Source organism: Vicugna pacos, chromosome 2 (genome assembly GCF_048564905.1).
Source record: "Vicugna pacos chromosome 2, VicPac4, whole genome shotgun sequence".
NCBI lineage: Eukaryota > Metazoa > Chordata > Mammalia > Artiodactyla > Camelidae > Vicugna > Vicugna pacos.
Window position 1 is genome coordinate 118,682,307 of NC_132988.1, and position 24,382 is coordinate 118,706,688.

General features: G+C 49.4%; 1 protein-coding gene across 12 annotated transcripts in view; it reads right to left on the reverse strand.

Moving 5' to 3' along the window:
* The window catches only part of AFAP1 (actin filament associated protein 1), a 131,187-nt gene that overhangs the window by 31,152 nt on the left and 75,653 nt on the right, over positions 1–24,382 (reverse strand). For all 12 annotated transcript variants that reach the window (XM_072946716.1, XM_072946712.1, XM_072946697.1 and 9 more), the window contains 4 exons: positions 21,724–21,903; positions 13,194–13,289; positions 10,438–10,519; positions 3,644–3,793 (listed from right to left, as the gene is read on the reverse strand). In XM_072946716.1, the coding sequence (XP_072802817.1) occupies positions 3,644–3,793; positions 10,438–10,519; positions 13,194–13,289; positions 21,724–21,903 (508 nt within the window). The remainder of the gene's footprint in view (positions 1–3,643; positions 3,794–10,437; positions 10,520–13,193; positions 13,290–21,723; positions 21,904–24,382) is intronic.

The window sequence follows — 24,382 nt, forward strand, 5'->3', positions numbered from 1 at the left end:
GATCTCGTCTCCAGGATGGAGAGGGCAGCGCCTGCCTGGGAGCCGTCTCCTGGGCTTTGTCACGCTTTTGAGTTCATTGTTCTCGTCTCAGCAAGCCTCGGTTTGTAGTTGGCTAAGAGGCAATGTCGGGGGAAGGGGCAGCAGAGAAGCAGCCAGGGTCGCCACAGGGGAGGGGACCCTCACCCAGAAGCCACCAACAGTGTGTCCCGGCCCTGCCCACACCGAAACCCGCCTCCCACCTGAGGTCCATGTCCTCTGGCAGGCACGCGTGCACCCGAGGTCCGTGTCCTCTGGCGGGCACACGTGGGAAGGACTCACTACACCCCTGACACGGTGACTTATGCCAAGAATGCTTCCCTCCCCTTGACTAAATGCCATCTGACCCTTTGTGGGTGGATGATGACAGAGAGTGAGAGGCATGTCACTCTCCTGCACATCTGCCAAAAATCCTACTGCTGAAAACGTCCCAAAGTCACGAGACACAGAGCTCAGAGGAACCCTAGAAATATCCTACCTGTGAAGCCCTCCACCCTAGTTTCCTTTCGCTCAGCTTCTGTGTTTATCTAGTCACCCACCTGGCCCCGTCCGAGGCCGCCTTCAAGACATCTGCTAGGCTTAGGTTTTTCTTCAGGTGAACAAGTGAGTAGTATCAGTGACCTTTCACTGAGCATGAATTGTGAGGTAGGCAATGAGCTTCGTATTTCATGACTTAATCCTCAATTTGAAAGACAACACAGTAATTTGAGTATAGGCCCATTTCACAGGTAGAGAACCTGAGGCTCGGAGGAGTCTGCAACTTGCTTAAGGGAATTCACCAGGTCAACAACTGTTCACTGAGCTGCTGTTTTCTGCCAGGCTCTGTGCTCAGTGCTGGGAACACGACTGGTGGGTGAGTTAGGCCTAAACTGCAATCCAGTAATGAAGGGAAAAAGCTCGAGAATTAAGTGGAGACAAGACTGTTCGAGGCCCTGCACTGCCTCAGCACAGGATTAGCCTAAGGTTCCCGCCCCGCTCTGGGTGGCCAACAGGAACATAGAGGAGAAGAAGGTGGATGGTTAAGAGGATGGGTACTCGTCCAAATGACGGACAGAAACAGGATGGGGAAGAGAGAAAAACGTGAAATGCATTCCTGGTAACAACAGCTGAATTTATACAGTGACAGTAACTCCAGGACTCGTGAGCACTAGAGACGGGCCAGAAACAGACCCTGCTTTGCTTAGGGGTCTGCGAGCACATCTCAGAGCATCTTGTCCAAGGGGCTGTTCGTAGAGCAGATCCAGCTGGGGCCAAATGCAGCCCCCACAGGCCCAGGGCCTAGGGAGGGGTGAGAGTTGGGCCGAACAGCGGCAGAGGCCCTCGGCCTGCCTGCGGCGCGAGGCCCGCAGCTGCAGGGGCTTGGCTGGGCGGGGCCAGCGTCTCGGGCCTTCGTGCAGCCACTCTTTCTGCCTGCGGCTTCGCAGCTGTCCTAGAATACCTGAAAACTGTCATCGTCCCCCTTTCTTTCTCTACAGGCACCTCCCCTGGCCTGGCAAAGAGCTAGGTGACAATTTTAAACTCTTGTGGACGGGGGTGCTCTCTTAGCAGCGGTGGAAGATGTCCACTCCGAGTTGGAGGGAAACCCGCACGTGGTACGACAGGCTGCAGCCGCCCTTGTGTGCCTCCGAGCAACTCCCGGACCAGCTGTCTACCAGGAGTCGTGAGAGTGGTGAGCCCTCGGGGATGTGAGGGGTCTGCAGGAGGCATGGGCTGCACACATGGACAGAGCCGGTCAGCAGGCCTGGCCCTGTCCCCAGCGGGCTGTGTGACTCAGAGCAAGTCCCACAGCCTTCCTGAGTGCTCTGTCCTAGGTGTAAAATGGGGGCCCTGGACAACAGTCTCCAAGTCGCCTTCCAATGAATGTTTAATTGTTCTTCATGAAAGAACCTCTATTTCCTTCACTGACATAGAGCAGTTTTAAGAACAAAAAACAAAGCTAAAAAAGTAGTTCCCTTTTAGCTGGAGAAGTCCCTGTTCCACGTTCAACCCCTAACTCCCATCTGCCCTCCCGGTGAACGTGAGAGGAAAACAGGCCCACACCCCCCAGGGCTTGAGGCTGCTCCCAGAAAGGCAGAGAGCACCAGGCCCTCAGCATCAGCAGATCCCCCCTCTGCCCTTCTGTAGGACCCCTGCCCAGCGGGTTCAGTTTCAGCAGGACGGCTGCTCTCAAATTCTCTTCAGGGACAGAACATAGGAAGGCGCATCAGTTGGCCCTCTTCTGTGACCCAGCTGTCTGACTGGGGCCAGTCCAGGACCTCCGAATGCACAGAGCTCCCAGACCCCTGGTCTCCTTTGGTGTCACCATCTCCCTCTCAGCTCAGCCCCAGGTGGCCCCTTCTCGGGGCCCTCCCTGAGATGACACCTCCACCGCCGCTGCCTGCCCAGCCATCCTCCCTGCTCACGCACTTCTGCACAACCGCCTGTGACGTCCTAGAATCACAACTTTGAGAGCCAGAGGGAGCTGAGAATACACCCCATCGTCCCTCAGGGAGCCCCCAAGGCTGCTCTGTGTCGCTGCCCCGCACTCTGCTGTCCACCCCTCCTCCCAGCCAACCCAGCTCGGAGCCCCACTCACCCTCCCAGTATGAGCTCACACCCGGGGCTGGATCTCTGCCGAATAAACTCATCTTTGTGTGTGCAGCCCAAGTGGGGCACTTACAGCAGCATCTAAGTCACGTACCCTTTGGTGTCCCCAAAACAACCAACAGCTCGGACAGAGCAGATGCTCAGTGAGAGAGAGAGGGTGGGGGTAGACAGAGGGGCCACAGATCAAAGGCATCATGGGACTTACAGTGACGGGGAGCTGCCTGTGTACTGTGGGACACAAGGAAGGGGACAGCCCATTCTCTACTTCTTAAAAGGGTAAATATCCATCTTTCAGCCTCTAAATGTTCTCCCTTAGAAAAGCCGCATGGTTCTCATAACTCTGGTCGCTTGGGGAACCTGACGTACGTGAAGTGTCACTTATCCACGGAGCTTGGTCCCTGTGTGTTCCTGAGTCAGTCATCACACATCTGTCTCTGTGACTCCTTGTTTCAGGGCTCCCTTTGGCTGCTGGACTGCACACCAAGGGACAGCAGGGACCATCCCGGTCACCACTACCCACCACGTGCAGATCCTGTCCCAGCAAGCAGCGACTGCTCAGAAAACACAGACGGACGAAGCCTCGGCCGGCGGGGGGCGACATTAATGAGCTGGGTTGGGCCTGAAACTAAAGTCTGAGAAACGGAGCAGCACGGGAAAGTCTAGTTTCATGACTTCAGGCCACGGGAAGGAGCTGATGGTACTTCGGTCACTGTTCCACCATACTTTATCCCTCCGGGGCCAATGGCACGTGCCTGGGCTCCAGTTTAAAACTGCTTAAAGAGGAATTTGGAAGAACTTCATGAGGTCAAAGAGAGAGCTTGTTCTTCATCTTGAAAGGACCTCAGAGATCATCTCAAACCCCTGCAAAGTCTCCCATTAATAAGCAATGCAAATGTAATCCATTCCCTACCATTTATGTGATCACAGGCCCAATTCAGCAGAGCCAAATCAGTGAGACTGGGAAGACGGCGACTCGGAGGTGAGCAGGAGCGGGGCCGGCAGCCAGCAAGCCCCCTCTTACCGCAAGTGGGCACGTCTTCCTCCGCCGAGGAGGTCTGTTCGTCTGTCGAGGGCTTTTTCTTTCCCAAACCGATGATCTTGGTAATTTTTTTCCCAGTGACTTTAGACACGGTTCCCTTGGCCTCCGATTTGGAACTTTTTTTCCTCTTAACTGTCAAGAATGATAACAAAAAAGCATGTTTCAGTTACAGACTTTAATTGAAAAGACATCAAAATGAAGCCTAAATCATGGCCAGTTTTCTTTCCCCCAGTTTTTACTTACTGAGCGCCTGCTACGTGCCAGCCATTGGCCTAGATACCAGAGAACACGGCAGAAAACAGAGGCGAGCAGGCTGAGAACACACACACGTGTGCACACCGACACACACCCATGAGGCAGGTCAGATGCTGGCAAGGCCTCTGGAGACCTAAAGCCGGGGCACGTGGCAGCGCGACCAGGCGGTCAGGGAAAGCCTCCGCGGGGGGACAGGCAGGGGACTCCAGCAGAGGCGCCGAAGCTAAGGCAGCCGCTCCGGGAGAGGCATCAGCAACAGGGGGAAGGCTCCTGTGGCCAAGTCCTGGCCGGCATGGGGAGGCGCCAGGCGGGGAAGGGGAAGTGGCCCCACTCCGTGACCCTTGCCAGCCCCTCGTGACCTGCTCAGTTCACACGCAACTCTGCCCTCTCCCAGGAGCTGTCAGACGGGCACTGCAGCCCAGCCCCTTGCGCTGTTTGCCCTGCACAGCACTAAACTGCACATGGAAAACTCATAAACGTTTTGCACGAAAATGCTGTCCGGCTTCCCTTGGAAAACTGGGGGATCTGGCCACGCTAAACCCACACGCTGGGGAAAGGGCAGCAGGGGCGCGCCCAGAGACGCAGCATCCACGCGCGTGGACCCGTGGGCCCCGTGTCCACGATGGTCCCATGCCCCCACCAGAGACAGCGCCAGCCGCCAGCCGCTACCCTGCACCTGCCCCACCTTGGCCATTCGTGCTCTCCAGCCGCTGCAGGTTTTGTCTGTGACCTCCGACAGAATCACAGGAGCGGGCATGGCACAAAGAATCAGCACGCGCGCTGAGACAGGGCCGGGACTGAGGCACAAGGCCCTTCTCAGCAGAGCACCTCTGGAAAGGTGAGCCTGGGGGCTCTGATGTGCCTGGCACTGGAGCCAAGGGTCCAGGGCGCCTTCCCCAGGCCTCACAGGGCGCTGAGCCTCCAGGCCTACACATGGTCAAGTCCAGCCTCACCACGGTATGGATGTGCTGGAAGAGGGGTGTGTGACGTCCTACAGGGCCCTGAAAAGATCTCGCAGCATCAAGGCCAAACACCACCGCCTGAGCCCCAGGGAACCTCAACAGCCCTTCCCCAGCCCGCTCCAGGAAGAGCCCTCGGCCCTCTGTCCGTCACCCGGAGGGCACCACAGACTCTTCTTAAGATGTAATAACAGTCAGGAGTTCCTTCCCCGCCCCCTTTCCTCAGGGGTACAGAACACGCGCCCGCACACATACATCACACAGCATAATTTCAGGGAAAGAGGATTCAGAGACGTGAGGTGATAAACTACAGGCCTAATTCCTAAACCTCCCTTTAAGAATGTTCTGTGTTCACCCTCACACTTCCCACTTCTTCCCCACGTCTGCTGCTCTCTGGTGGGGAGCAGGCACGATGTCCCCTTCTCAACCTCCACTCTGCCACCAGCACCACACCAGCGGCACAAGGCCGGCGTGACATCGCTCGCCCAGCCCTGCCTCCTCTGGGCTCTGCGGCTCCTCCTCCCCCCACCCCGGGCTCAGGGAGAGCCTGACAGGTCAGTCACTGCGCTTTACCCCTTGTTTCCTCTAGAAAGACATGGCAGTTAACAACATCTGAGGCAGGAGGTGCTGTTATAAAGAAGCCAGCCTGTATTTCAGGGTGCACAGTGCTACAGGCTGAATGTGTGTGCCACCTCCCCCCGCCCAGAATTCACATGCTGAAGCCCTAACCCCCAGTGTGGCTGTGTTTGGAGATGGGGCCCCCAGGGAAGCAATGATGGCTAAGTGGGGTCTTAAGGGTGGGGCCCTGATCTGACAGGATTGGTGTCCTTCTGAGAAGAGACTGTGAGCACGGAGGGAGGCCGCTGAGGACACAGAGAGGGAGCGGCCGTCTGCAAGCCGGGAAGAGGCCTCACCTGCGGCCAGCCCTGCTGGCATCTTGATCTCGGGCCACTGGCCTCCAGGAGCGCAAGATACAAATGTCTGCTGTGTAAGCTGCCCTGTCTGTGTATCTTGTCACGGCAGCCTGTGCTGTCCTTCGAACGAGGCAAGGCCTCCTGTGATACTGGAAACATGGGACATGGGACTGGTACTCCCACCCCCTCCTTGTACTCTCCTGTCTGTTCCTTACACTCCCTGGTAAAACAAGCACCAAGAATTGGTGAATCTAACCTCTTAGTCTGGGGCACATCTCCGCCCCAGCTGCCGGCAGGCGTGGGGCCCGTGGCTGGGACAGCTGTGCCATTTGGATTTCAGCTCAACCAAAGCGAAAGTGAGAACACCAGTGGATGGCCCTCCTTGGCTGTTTCTAAAACATGTGGAGATGATCTGTGACCACGTCTCACTGGAGCTAAGCTGTAAAAAGAAGGCCCTCTCAGCGAGGACCGTCAGTGCCCGGCAGGCACCTTCCCCGGAGCTCGGGAGCATGCGCCAGGCCCTCCCCGCATCACAGTGAGGACTGAGAGCGCTGGCTGTTAGATTTACTTCCGGTTTTACTAGGATTCGCCCTGCTGGGAAAGTGCTGGCTGGACTCTGCCTCCCAGGAGAGAAGACCATAGAGGCTTTCAGTTCCCTGAAAGCCACAGATTAATTTTTTGCAAAAGTGGAAGCGAGGCTGTCCTTGGAAGAAAAAGCCAAAGTACGTAGGAACGTGAGAAAGAAGCCACCAAGGATATGTTGATACTATTTGTTAAACGGAAGGCAACGTTTAACACATGAAGTAGAATGATGAAAAAAAGCCTAAAAACTCAGAGCTCCCATCTCACTGAAGCTGCAGAGGAGGAGGTCTGGAGAGTCTGCACCGCCAACGTGGGCAGAGGGGGCGTGACAGACACTGAAGCAAGGCTCGTTCTCAGCATTTTCAAAGCCGTAAGTGCACACCCGGGCAGTTCCTTACTGCCCTACACAACGGGGAGTCTCGGTGTTTTGGTATTTAGGCTAGGGGAGGAACAGGGACATGGGGCTAACATCAGTGGACTAATTATTTGATAAGTCTATCAACAGACCCATTAACTCGGGATCAAATCGTAAACGTGAGGGGCCAGCTGGGGACAGCCGTGGCCTCCACACAGAGCAGCAGCAGGGGCTCAGTTCTCTTCCCACGTCAGCGGCAGCCTCAGTGGGAACCTTCCTAGCTCACCAAACCCTGGACTGCGCTGGTTTACCACGTGCCAGGGCTTGGCTCCTTGAAAGGAGAAGCAGGAGTTTTAGAGCCATTCCCTGTGGCTCTGGTCACACAGAGTCTGGCGCATGTCCATGTTCTGTTGTGAGTCTGACATTTAGGAGAAGCTGCAGGAGTTTGGGATTTCCTCTGTGCAGCCAGCAGAGCAATCGGTCCGAGTTCCGACACGGCTGGGATCAAGGGGGCTTGAATGAAAATTCTCAGATGCAAACTGGCCAAGAGTGAGTGGCAAGAATAGAAGCTAAGCAGAAGGTCCGAAAGTGCTTAAACTACGAGTTTCTTCAGTGATTACTTATTGGGAGTCGCCTCCGTGCAAAGCACCATGCCGGGCAAAGACGTCTGAACCAAGGGCACCTTCGCGAGGTGCAGAGGCTGCTCTTGTTAGAAGGAAGCCGGAGAATATCAGGCATGTTCCCGCACATGTTCCCAGGCATATAGATCATTCTGGAGAATCCGATTTTGTGCAGGGACCCTGGGAGAAGAAACTGCCAACAGGAAAAGAGACCAACCAGAGCAACACCCGCTGGGTCTCTGCCTCTGAGCGGGAGCCCTGAGATTGCATGTTACTCCATTTTGGGGCAAGAGTTAAAGATAGCTTTCCTGGCTTTGATTGCACATAATGTGCCCTGTGAAGACACAGATGATACCTTCCACTGAGTAACTTCCGATGGAAAGAACCAAAATTACACTCGATAGGACTGAGACAGAAGATCACACGGGCAAAGGCAGAGACCATGACCTTCCGCCGTGAACCCTGGAACATCACAGCAGCCTGGATGACTCAAGCTCCAAGATTCTAGCGGCCCGGACTGCCATTTGGTTTAAGGAGACTTCCCTTCACGCCAGGAGGTGCCTACTCCACGCCAGGGACAGGCTGCAGGCGAGCTGGCCGGGCAGACCGCTCACCCGGGAAGCACAGCGGCTGCTGGCGTTGCCGCGGGAAAACCTCCCCCGCCCCCCACAAGCCCTACCGCTGCTCTTGGTCCACACACTGCAAAGGAAATCAGAGGCCAAGCCACAGGCCGGGACAAGACACAAGTGAGACACATCTGATCAGGGACGCTCCTTCAGATCATGCCAAGAACTCTCAAAAGTTAGTAAGAACGAAAAGAGTCAGGAAGAGCACAGCCAAAAGCAGGTGCAGCAGCACGGATGGACCCAGCGGCGGCCGAAGCAAGCCAGAGAAAGGCAAATATCTTATGCCACACTTTAGTGCATCTAAAAAACAAAAATGACACACAGGAACTTATTTACAAAGCAGAAAGCGACTCACAGACATAGAAAAAAGGGGAAAGGAGGTGGAGAGATAATTTAGGAGTTTGGGATTAGCAGATACAAACTGCTATATGTAAAACAGATAAACAACAAAGTCCTACTGTATAGCACAGGGAATATACTCAATATCTTGTAATAACCTACAATGGAAAAAAACATGAAAAACACTATATGGGGGGAAGAGCTCAGTGGTAGAGCACATGCTTAGCATGCACAAGGTCCTGGGTTCAATCCTCAGTACTGCTGTTAAATAAATAAATAAATAATAAATTAAATAAATAAACCTAATTACCCCCCAAAAAAACTATAAAAAACAAACAAAAAGACATTGCTTTAGAAATTTTTAAGAATATATATATATATATATATATATGTAAAACTGAATCACTATGCTGTATACCAGAAACTAATACAACACTGTAAATCAACTAAACTTCAACAAAAAAAGGGGGGGTGGAATATGGGCAAAAGATTTAACAGGCGTTTCCCCAGAGAAGACAATGGGTAGCAAAAAAGCACGTGAAAAATTGTTCCACATTGTTAGTCACAGGGAAATGCGTGCTAAAGGCACAATTACGCACCTACTAAAATGGTCAGAACAAAAAGAACAAAAGTGGCGACATGAGCGCACGCGAGCGTCTGAGACGAGGAGAGCCCCCCCACCAAAGTATCACCCGGGGGAACGAAGACTCGTTCACGCGAAATCTCCCATGAGCATCTATGAGCTTCACTGGACGTCACCCAGGCCTGGAGACGCGTGCTTCAGTCGGGGAATGGATGACGGTCTCATCACACCCTGGAGCCCTGCTGGGCCCCGACGCAGAACAGACCCCTGACCACGACAGGGACGCCTCTGAAAGCATCACGCCCACTGAGGAAGCCAGACCCGGAGGCTGTGGGATCCACTCAGGACAGAAAAGTCATCCGTGGTTGCCAGGGGCACAAGTAAGCGTTTCAGGGGGGACAGAAATCTCCTACGTCTTGACTATGGGGACGGTTACATGCTTGTGTTTGTCAAAACTCAAAGAACTGGGCGCCAAAAGGGGAGAACTCTGCTGTATGTGATTGACATCTTTATAGAGCTGACTTTAAAGAGAGAATTCAGTATTTGTTCGCCCACGTCCACAGCAGCATTATTCACCAGAGCCAAAAGGGGGAAGCGACTCAAGCGTCCATCAGTGGATGGATGGATAAACAAAACGTGGTCCACCCAGACAAGGAATATTATTCAGAAAGGAAGGAAATCCTGTCACATGCCTTGTGGGTGCACTTTGAGGACATTATGCTCAGTGAAATAAGTGAAATTAGCCGGTCACACACACACACAAAATACTACATTATCATACTTGTATGAAGGTCCTAGAGGAGTTAAAGGGAGGGGAGAGGAGAGAATGGGGGCTGAGTGTTTAACGGGGACAGAGTTTCAGTTTTCAAGATGGAAAGTGGTCTAGAGACAGATGGTGCTGGTAGCCACACAACACTGTGAATGTACTTAATGCCACTGAACCTGGACTTAAAAATGTTTAAGGAGGTAAATTGTATGTTATGTGTATTCTACTACAATTAAAAAAATTTTTTAATGGAAAAGAAATAAAAGACATTTTCGGACAATCTTCTTAAAAAAGATCAGAAATCTGCGAGCCTGGCCTCCTTGTTTTAAAGATGGGGAAACTGAGGCTTATTAAAGGGTAAGAAACATGCTCAAGGTCCTTTCTTCAGCAAAGGCAGCACTGGGATGGGCACGCGGGTTTCCCGTCTCATCATCCTAAGCTCTTCCCCGAAAATTGTGTCTCCCAGCAAGATGCAAACCCGTTTCAGTGGTAAATCAGGAAGCAATCTGCTGTGAGTCGTAAATTGAAATTATGCAAAGCACGTGTCAAGACAACAGGAGAAAACCCAGGCTGAGGTTTGGCAGGACTGGCATGAAGACACGGAGAGAGGGATAGTATTAACCAAAGGTTTCTGTCAGTGTGATACAGTGATGACATCCACATAACCGAATTACCAAGGTGTTTTTTCACACAATCAGAGTTTACAGACTTGATTGTGGTGTTTTTTGGTTTTTTGGGTTTTTTTAGTTACGTAATTTTGGCACAAGCAGAACTCACCTTGTTCTTTACCGTTACACATCGTAATTCCATTTTCTATAACACCCTCCCCATCTGAGCTTGGTCTCTCTGAAGACAGCTTCTGTGAGGATAAAAAGATTAAGTTATTCTTACAACGGCCACACTGACAAAGTGGTTCATCACGGACCAATCAGAAGTGAAAGAAAACACGGGCCATGTTCACGATGATCTGGAGACAGAGCTCAACTGTAACACAGACTATCTAGCTGGCTGGTTTGCTACAAAGACTTTAAAAGGAAAAAAGAACAAAGAAAACCCTAAGGTTATACTAACACGTGCTTGTAGTACCAAACCTGTTTCATTCAAATCATTTTGAAAATTATATTAGGATTACAAAAAAAAATTCCCCTCACCAAACCACATTATCCTTCTAGAAACCAACACTACATCGCCCATGGAATCTCCTCCTGGCATTCACCAATAACTGGGCAAGGGTCAAGTCTCTGCTGGCAGCAATACACTCAGAACGCCCACAGAGAGGCAAGGGACTCTCAAATTGTCAAAGAGCACTGGATACTTGTAATGATTTTAGTCCTAGTATCCGGGCGTGAGGAGCACAATTAGGACTCCAGGTTAGTATCTGAAGAAGACACTGTTCTGAGCAGAGCCCCTCCCATTCCGACTAGAGACCCTGTGGAGTCTTCTGAGGGGGTAACAGTTCCAGGACGTCCCTCCTTAGAACCTCGAGTCACACCCTAGTGCCATGGAGACTAGCCAGCAGGGAGACAAAGTACCCGGCGATGCCAGGACACAGCGGGCACACCCTCAACTCGTGATAACAGGTCCAGGCAGTGCTGGCTGAGGATGGCAGACAGGGGCCAGCAATCCCCAGTGGTGCTGGGAAGAGCTGCAGTGAAGAATCATGGTGTCCTGGGAGGCCTGAGTACATGCAGTGACAGTGACAGAGCCCAGCTCTCAGGCCAGGAAGCACCCCTGGGATCTAGGCCAACAGGCCCAGCCAGGCAGTCACAGTGCAGCCTTAGAAACCAAGGTGCAGAAGGGCACTGCCAGCTCCCGTCTGAGCGGGTCGAAGAGGAGCTCTGATGCACTGTGTACGGGAGACAGCACAGGACCAAGCTTTCTGGAAAGTAACTTGCTTAGCAGCATGGATCAAACTTGTAAAAATAATTCTTTGGACTAGTAAGTAATCCACCTTCGAGGAAATTAATCTCAGGTAGTAGAGAAGCAGCAAAGAGTCACACACACACGAAGCATCATGACTCAAAAAAGAAAAGCGTCTGTTCCAGGGCGGGGTATACACATGGCACGTGTATACGCATGAGGTGTATGACTTGACGTGATAGTCGAGTCATACGCATTGGATATTATTCAGCTGGTGAAAATGCAAAAATGCTTGCTATGCATTTTCAAAAACCTGGAAAATTGCTAATAATATAAAGGTAAGTGAAAAAAAAAACAAAAAGCAGCATAAGAAATTTAACGCATCAGATTATCTAAACTGTGAAAGAAACACACGAATAGGAAAAAACTTGTTTAAACACATGTAGAGTATTGAGAGGAGCTGCCCCTGAGGGGGACTCGTGAGTGACTTTATTCCTCCCATTCTGTTTCTCTGAACTTCCTAAATTTTCCACAGGGAGCAGGCATGAATTCTGTGATCAGGACAAAGAGACAGGCCTGCTCCGTCACAGTACGAGGGCGAGGGGTGTGAGGTTGCCTTTACTTGTCAACCTGGGGGTGTTTGTGGATGGAACTAACAGTTAAATTGGTGAACTCTGAGTAAGGAGATTACCCTCCATGATGTGGGGGGGGTCTCACCCCATCAGCTGATGTCCTGAAAAGAAAAAATTAAAAAATGGACAGGCAAGGGGGAATTCTCCAGCAGACCTCACCTGCTGGAGAAGCCTGCCTTCAGGCTTCACCTGCGCAGTCAGCTCTCCAGGCCCGCACTACAGTTTTGGACTTGCCGGCCTCTGTGGTCAAGGAAGCTGATTTCTCATAATAAATCTCTCCATGTGGACATAGATACACATACTTCCACAATGTTACATATAGAATTTTTTATATTTAAATTTTATACATATTATATAACATATAAAATATGTACACATGTACATACATACACCCCCCAAATGGTTCTGTTTGGAGAACGCTGAAACAAGAACAGAGGAAAAAGGATCTTCTCGCTGGCGGGGTGGGGCCTCAGAAAGTGCCTGGGACACAAGCTACCAGCTGAACACTGCTGGCAGGAAGCCAAGGATCGCCAGGGACCCAAGATCTTTGCACATCCAGACAAACAGAGCCCGACCAGGGAGCGAAGCTGTGTGTGCGGGGTGGGGGGGTGACGGGCTCCTCCGCTCTGGCGGGAAGGGCCCCCCTGCCCCACTGCAGCACTGCAGCACCCCTGTGCCCGAGTACAGAGTAAAGAACAGGAAATGTAACCTGTCTGCTGGAAATAAACCTCTGGCAAGACACACTTATGAAACGCCTGCTGTATTCCAGAGCACAGAGCTGCCTGCAGATCTTACTCTGCTTGGACACCTTAAATCCTTAACACCGTAAGCCCACTTCTGCGCCTATAGCTGGTAACAGCAAGATCCACCACGTGGTCTGTGACTGCTGACTTGTGCTTCATACACAGTAGGCAAGAGCCATTATTTTTTCTCTTTTTTTTCCAACTAGAAGTGCTGAAACTCTCAGAGATGTTATTAAAACTTCGAGGGAGTCCTAAATCAACTGTAAGATTAATTCCTAGAAAGAAACATGCCCCTTACCTTCTCCAGTTCTGCCTTGTGCACCGGGGAGCTCGAGGTGGGAGGACATTCCAGATCCACTGGCCCACTACAGCCACTGTAGACCTCCCTGATCACCTGTAGTGAGGGCAGACATTTCTGAGTACATCCAGTGCAGAGATGTTTACATAAGGGGTCAGAGCAGAGGCATGAGGTGTGGGAGGAACATCAAGGGATCAAAGTCATCTGGACTGAAGTTCTGGGACGCCAGGCACTCATTTGTTCACTCACTCATCATTCACCAAATGTCCCTCCACTTCTGGTACTGACATGGGTGCTGGACACAGATGAGAACAATATACGTGAGAGTCCTGCCCCTGTGGAGCTCCCATTCCAGCAAAATTCAGAGACCACCGTAAACAAAGAGCATCACCCAAAGATGAAGGCAATGTAAGACAGAAGCTCTACAAAGAATAGAAGGTGGTCTTTAACAAAAAGAGGGGCTGACTGAGACCAAGAGAGGCCCTCCTGCAATGATATAGAAGCTGTGAGCTGAGCTAAATCATCAGAAGGCTGCAGCCGAGTGAAGAACTGGTGGCAAGGGCTCCAGGCAGAGGGAATGAGGTGCAAAGGCCCTGTGGCAGATGTGAAGAGATTACAGGAAACCCAGGGTGCCACGTGGCCAGAGATGGAGCAGGAGAAGCCGGCAGGGGCGAGGGATCCAGTGTCAAGGGGCTGATGCCCAGAGCCATGGATGGGATAAGTCAGCAGAGGAGGGTAAGACAAAGCAGGACAGAGATCCCAGAGAAAGACTGAGAGCCGGTCAATACATGGGGTAGAGCCTAAGGACAGAGGCGGGTGAGAGTCTGAGCTGCAGTGGACAGGGAGGCTGCAGGCCAACCAGAAGCTGCCTCCCAGGGGCAGGGAGGAGGAGGGAGAGAGCCGGGGGAGCGCCCAGCAGATGAGCCCCAGAGGAGGGTCTCTGTGAGGGAGGAGGGGGCATGACTGGAGGGGACACCTAGGGAGGAGAGGAGCAAAGGAAGGGCTTTTCAGAGACAGGAGGGTGGACGGGGATCTGGAGAAGGCAGGGAGGATGCAGAAAGGCCAGTGCATTCGGCAGTGGGAGTCTGAGAAGGCTGCGGAGTCTGACCGAGCCTATGCTCCCAGTGACTGGGAGGCAAGAACATCACTGCTCCCTGAATGTCACAGCCTCTGTGATCTCAGCTTCCTTAGAAGCAGAGGAAGGCGTATCAAGATGGCCCGCCTTGCTATTCATGACTAAGTTAAGAGAAAATGTGACCCTAAGCCAGCATCCAGCACATGTACGTTCAAAACACAGAGGCTGCTGTCACCGACATCATCACTGCCAGCAACCTTGTGGTTTATGTCGAGAGCTCAGAAAGTGACTGTGGCCCAGACCCAGAGATGCAAGCAGCATCGTGTGGTGCTCCTGGCGTTCACAGCCACCCCTGTGGTCCCCCGCTGTCCCTCCCAGCCTTACTGAGGACTCGCAGAGAGCTAAGTGTGATCCTGATCACTGGAGACATATGGCAAACGAGACAGACAAGTCTGTCTTTCAAAATCTTTCAAAAGGTCTTCTATTCTTTTTGGAACTAAGCTGCAATCTGAGTTCAACTCAAGTGCCTTCTGAGCCAAAAAGGAAAAAAAAAGTAAGATAGGAAGAAATGCCAAAGTCCCAGATATCTTCTGTGTAGTAATTTTGCAATAGGATCTCAACAGACACATCCAGAGTTCCTTGGCTTGCTCTGGGGTTGGGATCAGAGCCAGGAACTGGCGGGAGACTGGGGTCGTGTTATCGGCCACTCTGCTGCTCAGTTGTTCTATAAAAAATCAGAGTGACGTCCTCGATAGAGACTCAAACAGGAAATGAGAAAAGAGGCCCAGAGAGCCTCCTGCAGTGGTTTCCTCCTTGTCTACTGTGAGGTGCGGAAACAGAACTAGAGGTGATGCTGAGCCGGTGCCCTGAGCCTCCCGGACGTCTCCGAGCGGAAAAGGTTCGCTTCCCTGTTTCTCTGTTTCACGTGGGTCTCTCGGCCGCTTTTTCTGTAGCGCATCTTTACACCCTCACCTTCCCGATGTTTGCTAAACCTTCAGTTGACAAGGCACGCTTTTATTGGATCTGAAGACTAGACTTTCTCTTTTCTCTGGGGAAAGCAGACAGTGCGATGGGAAACTCCCGGACTTTTGCAGCAGAAAGAAGCTGGGCTTGAAACCCCAGTTCCACTGCCTGCTCTGCACACACAGCCAGCGCCTGGGCTCTGAGCCCCACTCCCCCATCCATCCTGAACGAGCACAGGGCAGCGCCCCACCTCGAAAACTAAATGACGAATCAGACATGTGTGCCCGGCCCCGCTCGTCTCCAGGACCAGGATGGACACTGGGTGCACGTGAGCTCCCTTCTTGGGACTAGAGCCTTACACACACGAAACTGTGTTTCAACTGTACACACACCCGATGCTCACGAGGTCTTCATTTCAACTAAAAGGCCGACCCCTGTGAAACAAGACCTCCAGGAACCTGTCTCTTGACAAAGTCTCTTTTTTCTTTCTCCTCTTTCTTTTTCTTCCCCAAGGAGGGGCAGGACCTACAAAGCCCTTTGGTGGGACTGCTCTAGACAGACCTCAAGTGTCTCCCGGAGGAGGTGTGCGCCCTCTCTTCCTTCTGGATTGGCCCAGGCCCTGCATGACCAGGGAGCCCCCTCTGACTGTCCCCCGCGGGACACAGCGCGGCTGCCCACCCACGTGCCGCAGCCCAGCCCGGGCCACGGGCGCCCTGTGCGCCCAGGCCTGCTGCTTCCGCTGAGCCGGGCTCGTTCTCACAGAAGGGGCCCCGCCTCCCTTATGCCGCTTTTCCCAAGGCCTAGCACATAACAGCCGCTAAAAAAATAGTTTGATTAAAGAAAAAAGGAGGAGGAAATGAAGAGGTAAATTGGACTCAAATTTCCTAATGAGGAAAAAAGGTGTGAGTAAAAAACAGAAGGAAAGAGACTAGGCCATCAGGTAAGGTAAGCAAAACCTCGTTGACAAAGTTTCCCCAGTCCTCTGCTGAAGTCCTCAGGGAGGGGGGACTTTTTTAAAAGAAAGAAAGAAAGAAAGAGAGAAAGAGAGAAAGAGAGAAAGGGAGAAAGGGAGAAAGAAAAAAAAGAAAGAAAGAAAGAAAGAAAGAAAGAAAGAAAGAAAGAAAGAAAGAAAGAAAGAAAGAAAGAAAGAAAGAAAGAAAGAAAGAAAGAAAGAAAGGAAAGAAAGAAAAGAAAGAAAAGAAAGAAAGAAAAGGGAAGAAAAGAGAGCATCCAATTAAAGCTGTGCCTGCAGCACCAACACGCCCGGCCTCGCTGACTCCCCGGTCACGGGACAGTCCCCCTTGCTCTCTGCTGTCCACATCAGGTCCTGTTTTGCCAGCCAACAAAGCTTTGAGGGACCTGCGGAGTCTCTGAAGTTCTGAAGCCAGACGAGGTTACCGAGCCATCAAAGCTAGTTCCCTAATGTGGTCACATTTTCTGAGAAGCCTTTCCTGATGAAAACCCAAATATCTGGATGCTTATAAAGCTGTACAAGACCGATTATGCCATCTCCTCCCTATGAGTTTTCCCTGCTGGAGCTTACATTCCTCGTGGAGAGACCAGTGTCTCCCACAGCACTTAGACTGGGGTGGACATTCAGTAGCCCAGCGGAGAGCCGGCGTACCTGGGCCAGGTAGGGTTACTCGTGGCACTCGGACATCACGAGCCTATTTAATAACAGGGACAGAGAAGGGCACAGTGGAAAAGGTCAGCGAGCAGGAGCCAGTCTTTCTTTCCACGGGTTTTATCAAATGGCTGGGTTATTTCAGTTATCTTCATGAAACTGTCTACTCTGATCTCGATCTCTGTTTATTGCTGTATTGCCCCTGCAGAGTTAATCCAGAAATAGTAAATAAAGGGTTTATCACTCAATTTTTTAAATAGCTGCAAATAAGGTTTTTATGTTAATGTTTCTTTTCAAAGAGCCACATTCTATGAGAAGTTATCTAGGTCTTTAAGAGAACTGGAGCCAAATTCAGAATCACAAATCCTTCAAAAAACAAATTGTTATATGTTCTGTGGTATTTTTGTTTGCTTTTAACTTGAGCCCTCATCTCCAGAAACACAATCTCTGCACATTTTTTAAGGAAACCTGACCACTCGGTTTCTGGGAATATTGGCTCTTGTCTTCTGACTGACCCCGACAAGATGGTTCATGTGTTCAGCATCTGTGCATGCTCACACACACACTCACACACACTCACTCACACACACACTCACACACACACACAGAGTTAACTTTGGCAAGAGCTGCTGGTAATGGAAGTTGCAGGCCGAGAGGGGAGAAACAAATCTGGCAGAAATCCTTGAAGAAATGTCTGTCCGGTCATGTCCTGGCTGAGGTCCCCACGCTTCTCGCACCTGACACGGGGTGTGTGTGTGACTTGCTTAAAAGGTCTTTCATTGTTACACTGAGGCCATGTTTCAAAATACTGAAAGCCTGGATAATAAGTTTAAGACAACATGGGATAATAGGAGTTTATGTTAGTAAAAGACTTGGCATTCGTCTTATAAAACAATTCATGTCAGAGAGTTGACAGAGTTTTCACAGAAGGAATCCTAAGAGGTGATAGTAATAAATCACACACGTCAACAGTTTGTTACAGTTCTAAGAGTGCATTTGTATGGCTTTTTCATTCCAGCTTTTTGATCATCCTGATCAGTGTTATTTCCACTTGATAGATAAATGGGAGTGTTTGGTGGCCCAAAATATCACGAGTTAAAGGCATTCCCAGAATATACTCCAGATTTCCAGACCCTTCAACTCAATCTTCTGTCCCTCTAACATTGCTACCATCAAGATAAATAAGGGTTGTTCCTTTCATGATCGTAGTTCTTTAATTTAAGGAAAAAAAATCTACTTCAGTCACAAAGATGTGGCCTTTACAAGGTGAGATAAAAAACCATGATGACAGCATCGACTTATCACACATAAGACTATGATTTCAAAGTTTTAAAACATCTAAAAAAAATAGAACAAAGTTGGAGCCACAGGCTAGCTGCTGATATGACCAAATTCAGGATAAAAGTTACCTTTGAAGAGGGAGAGAGAATTAATAGGGGAGGTACGTTTCAGTTGTATCTGTGGCATTTTAGATCTTAAAAAGGATAAAAGATATAAAGTTAAAAAAAAAAGTTCTTAGGTCCAGAATGAATCTCATCACCAGGAATCTGTTAGATTTCAGGTGATTCTGAGAAGGCTGCCAATCTAACAACAGTGTCTGGATGAAACTAAAACATCTCTAGTCTCTGCCGGTTTTAAAAAATTAAAATTCTATAATTGACTGGCTGAAACCAGTTTTGCCATCTGACTTTGATTTCTAATCAAGACTTCTTTGGTTCTCGTGCGATAATATGCAATGGGAGCAGAGCATAGACGTTAAATGAAGTAATTAATCAATCTAAACCCTTTCATGAAAGATGACTTACCATGAATTATTTACTTCTTTTTAAAGAAATATCAGCAAATGCCAAAAAAAAAAGTCTTGCAATGAAGCTGCCATTGACAAACAGAGTCATCATTCTATACTTAGTTAAGTGCCTCTGATCTGTAAGTATCTCACATCTGCTGAAGTAAGATGTAAGATTATTTCACTCCATCAGCACCCAGCATCTTGAAAAACTTTTGTCTTTAATTGTCTACTTGTGGGCTGCACTGTTGGCTCGGTGCCATTTCCCAATGAAATAGTAAAATCCAGTGACACCCAGATGACTTCATGGTAGACCAATATCATTAAGAAGGGAGCTATTCTTTAGTGTGCATGAAATACTGAACAAACTGTGAGAAGAGAGGAAAAAAAGAAAGCTTAGCTTTCAGAGTGTCCTTTCTTAGCGCTCCACTAGGGACCAGGTAAACACACAAACACAGAAGGCCAGACACAGGTAACTAAGGTGGGACCAGGTGAAGAAAAATGGACCACAGTAAGGCTCCTTGCTCATTTCCGCATTCTTTCCCTCCTTGCCGAAGGGATGGTGCTGAGATCCTAAAAGTAAGAAACAAAGAGAGAAAGTGGCAAATCGTCAGGTGGCCCAGCAGAATGAAAATGAAATGTGAAGCCAGGAAACCCTGAGGTCCACTCCCGGCCCCGTCACTGTTGGCCCCTGTGCCATCCCGCCCACCTGGGGCTCGGCGTCTCACCTGTGAAATGAAGTGGCTGATAGAACACCCTTCCCAGGCAGCTGCTCTGGGGATTAAGAGGTACCAAATGGCGGCAAAGCACTTTGGTAACGGTGGTGGGTGACGCGTAGCCTCTTAAGCGTCCGGCTCTGGAAGGCTAAGTGAGCGGCAGCAGAGACTCCTGACTGCAGGGCTCCCATTAAAAAACATCAGTGCGCTGCTCAGTCTCCCACATTACAGACATGAGAAAAGCCCCATCTGCGTGTTCTGTCCCGACAGAAGCAATCTCTGTGGTCATCACAGAGTCTGACCCTTACGCTCTCCTGGGGGAGGAGAGGGAAGTGGAGCTCAAGATTTAACGGACGCCGGCACGGTTTAAGAGTCGTTGTCATTAAATGTCTCAGCAGGCTTTCCCACCCCCTCCTTACTCTTTTTTCAAAGCAAGTACTAGCAGGCAATGATGGAATAGAAGGTTTGGACCAACCTTCCTGATAAGGTCAATTAGGAGAGCAATATGAAATACACACAGCATCTTCATAGGAGCATGAAAGAGCTATTACACTGTGGAAACACCAAGCTGTCATCCAGAAGTAGATGGCAATCTGGAGGGAGCCTAGCAGCTGGGACTTCCTTGCTAGCCCCACCCAGAGGAGGCAGCTGAGAGGCTAGGCAGCACTCTGCCAGCTCTGGGGGAGTAGGAGCCAAAAGCTGGAGTCCAGGGCATACCAAGAACGAGGTCCCTGGCCAAACTCCCATACTTAGGATTGGGACCTCCCCCCCAAGAAATGCGTCTTGGAATAAGATTGAAATAAATGTAAGTCTGCCCTTGATAGATTGCAGGCTGACTTCAAGATACTTGGATGGCTCTTAAAATCTCGGGGTCTGAAATTAAACCGATTTTGGAGACCTAATGCCCCTCAAGCACGTGGCTCTCAGAGAGAAAAGCACAGTGCTAAGAATCAAATGACTTCTATACGGACAACTGAATACCCCCAAGAAAAAGAATGAAATTGGACCCTTACCTCACACTATATGCAAAGATTAAATGAAAATGGACCTCAGATTAAATTTAAGAGCTAACATATAAAACTATTAGAAGAAAATATAAATCTTTAGGGCCCTGGATTAAACAATGGTTTCTTAGACACAACACAAAAAGCAATAAAAAGTAATGACACGCTATTACATATTACACACAACATGGACGGACCTTGAAAACATTATGCTAAGTAAAAGAAGACAGTCACATGAGGATACACCTTGTATGAGTGCGCTTATACAAAATGCCAAGAACAGGCAAATCTATAGGAACAGGAAGCAGATGAGTGGTTGTTTGGGGCTGGGGCAGGGGCGGGGCAGGGCAGCGACTGTTAGCCTAGGGCGCACAGCGTTTCTTCTTTGGGTTGATGAAATGTTCTGGAATTAGATTATGGTGCTGGTTGTACAATTATGGGAATACACTAAAAACCACTGGGTCAGACTTCAATAGGGTGAACTGTATGGCATGTGCATTATACTTCGATAGAGCTGTTATTAAGAATTATTACAATAATTTTTCCCAAATATAATGACCAGCAAGATCACCATATAACCCGGCACACGAGACGACAAAATGACACGAACAAGGAAAAGCTCACTAAGTAACAGAACCAGGTCCAAACTCCACCAAAGACACTCTCAGAACAACCATGCCTGTGATGTGCTCGTTATGGGGAGAAAACCCAAACAAACATCCCTAAAAGAAGTAACTAGAAGTTCCAGAACTGAAAACAGCCATAGCCAAAATTAAGCACCCAGTGAACAGGCATAAACTTAACAACAGGCCAGACACAGTTGAAGAGAGAAATGGTCAGCTAGAAAGCAACAAGAAAAAATTAACCAGACTAAAGGCGGGGGCGGGGGAGGACAGTAAAGTACAAAGATAAAAGCAGGATACAGTGAAAAAGTCCAACCTATATTTAAAGGTAGTTAGGGGGAAGGGAATGGGGCAAAGTTATGTTTTAAGGGAACTGGCTGGAATTTTCCCCCAAAACTTATGAAAAGACCAATCCACAGATTTTAAAAGCCCCGGGAATCCCAAGCAGAATAAATAAAAAAGAATCTACATCCAGACACGATGAAATGAAGCCAGAAAAATCAAAGTGGCAGAGAAAGTTCTACAAGCAGCTTGCAAACAGGAGGCAGATGGTCTTTTAAAGACAAAATTTGAAGTGATTAATGTCAAAGTAACCAGAATATTCCACTGTCAAACACACAACTATTCAGGTTAATCCATGCTTGCCTACACTTGAAAAAAAATACACATTAAAATAAAAACAGATCTCAGGAAGAGGTTTGGGAATTCAAATGGCTCACAAACAGAAGCAACAAGTTACCTTCAGCCACTGCTCGGCCTGCTCCTTACTCTGGACTGCAAGAACAAGGGGGTCTGTGCCCTGCTGGGTGATCTTCAGCTCGTGTTTCTTTTTCTTGCTGTCTTTCGGGATATACGTGATGGTGCAGCCTTGGAGGGGAAGTTCCATCTGAGGCTGCTGGTCCTTGGAACTTTTATAGCACTGCATTGAACAGGAGAAATCCAAGTTAGGTTATCGACACTGAAAAACCCAAGCACAACAAAAACGGGGGTACTGGCGAGGCACCTGAATGCATGAAGAGTGGAGATGCTCAGAGCCTGGAAGACAGATCTGCAGACTCACAGGCATCACACACACAGCCCCGCTCCACACGCCGCCTCCCCTCCACTTAAGGGCAAACCCATCTGCTGCTGGTTAATTCAGCAACGTCTGCGTGACTCCGTGGGAACAAAGTCCCTGCTCTGACAGTCCTCCTGTTCCAGTGGAGCTTCCTCGTCAAGTGACATGAATGTAATACATTAGATCTGCTGAAATGGCACAGCCGGCCCGAACGTGGCAGACGGTACCGTGGGAACTTTATTCCACAGTCTATGCCCCTTGGTATCCACCTGTCTCATCTCTATTCTCTTTCTGAAAGGCAGACAAACGACTTTATGAAGAGTATAAATAGCAACATATAATATACTAAATGTCTGCAAAAGTTTCCAGCTGAGTAGAGGGTCCACGCTGCTCCGTTTGCATCGCTGACATTCGCTCTAGAGCTCTCAGCACTGTGGCGAGATGGAGCCTGAGTTCCCATCAATTCTCCCTTAAACTAGATCTGTCAAACCTCGAACCAGATCTCTGCCCAGAGGTCTCCTGTGCCCGCTTTGGATTTGTTATATTACTGGGTCCCAAACGCACACCTCGTAATGGACATACACGGTCTCAGAGCTCAGGTACCTGGGTCCTAGCTCTGTCGCTAATTTAATCCGGGTTCCTGGAAGTTGGTTAAGCTTTCTGAGCCTGCTTCTTCATTTGTGAAAGGAATCATTGCTGTTTTTATTATTTTACTGAACTACATTAAATAGTTAATAACAATGACAGCTGCTGCCAAGGACTGAGTGTCAGCACTACACGAGGCATTTCATACATCTTATTTAATCATCACAGCTGTCCATTTTGCAGCTTAGGAGAATGAGGTCCAGTTGATTAAGTGACTTGCCCAAAGTCAGGCAAACCGAACAGTGTGGAGCCAGGACTCCAGCCCCAAACTAAGTGCAGAGTCTGAGTCCTGGACCCCAGTCCACTTACTGATGAAAGAATTAATAGAAACCGATTTTCAGAAAGATGTCGAGAGTCCCTCCTATTTCACAGTTCCAGAACCTTGGCTCCCAAATGGCACAGGCCAGGAGACAATCCACTTTTTAAAAAAGTCCAACTGACAGTGGCCCTGTCCGAAAGGAAGAAAAAAATACACCAAAACCAACTAGCCTCAGACTGCTATGAATGTTTACCATTTACCAGATTTTTCACATTCTCAGTAAGTGCATTAAAAAAAAAAAGGTGAAAAGGATACTATACTAACAGTACTGCGGAAGGAATTAGAAAGGAAACTTTGTAGCTCTTTTTTTCTTTAAATGCCTCAAGATGTATGTGTTGTCAGTGATGTGATAAACGAGACTCTGGAGATGTCTACAGGTTGGATTCCCAGGGAAGATGATGCTAAAACAGAGTGGCGCACAGGGTATTTAGTGAGGTGTGTCCTTAGAGAGCTACACCTGTAGGGGGAGGGGAAGGAAGCAGGACAGGGCAGAGGGCGAAGCGAAGCTAAAATGCAGTCCAAATACGAGGCCCTGATCCTGCGGCAGCTCTGGAGCTGGAACGCGCCATCAGGCTTGTCCCGTGAGGGGGACAGTCACACCCAGGGATCGCTTGGGATGCAGACGCCCTGGGAAGGGAACATGAACTTGGCCAGCTGTCTGCCAGCAGCCCTCCCTGCAAGTGAGGGAACACATGCTTCAGCCTAAAGGGGAACATGACAGTGTGAACCACAGAGCCACCTGGGTGCAGAAAGGAACAGGTTCTGGAAGTAAATAAAAAACGCTGGTGATCGTGGCGCCCATGGGAAGATGGGCTGGGAACATTTAGGGGAAGATACTGGCTTTTCTTTTCTATTTATAGCTTTCTGTTCTGTTAAAACTTTGAAAGTACTTGCTTTTATTACTGTTAATTTCTTTTTCACCATCAGCAGGGGTCATCCGGACAGCTGGATCATAGGTCATTTTTGAACAACAGAAAGCTTCATAAGAAAACTTTGAGTCTGCGTGTCATCAAAGACAGTGCTTGCACATGGCTTTCCATTCATCTCCTCCTAAATATTTACAACTACCCTAAGTGGTGGGTATTATCACCCTGGTTTTGGAGATGGGAAACCTGGTAGGAGGTGGAAGAAACAGAAGAGGATGAGGGAGGGAAGGAAGAGACGGGAGAGGAGAGAGAGGCACTGGGGCCAGGGTAGGGACACGACACCGCCAACTGACCACCGACCTTGTGGACGCCACGGGCTCCCCGCAGCGCGTTTTAAAACTTCTCTTTTGATCGAGAGTCAACTGTGTATTTTTAAAACATTTATATAACATACGAACATCTTGCAGCCATTATGTCAGATTGTAAATAAGGACTATATTAATCTTTTTCA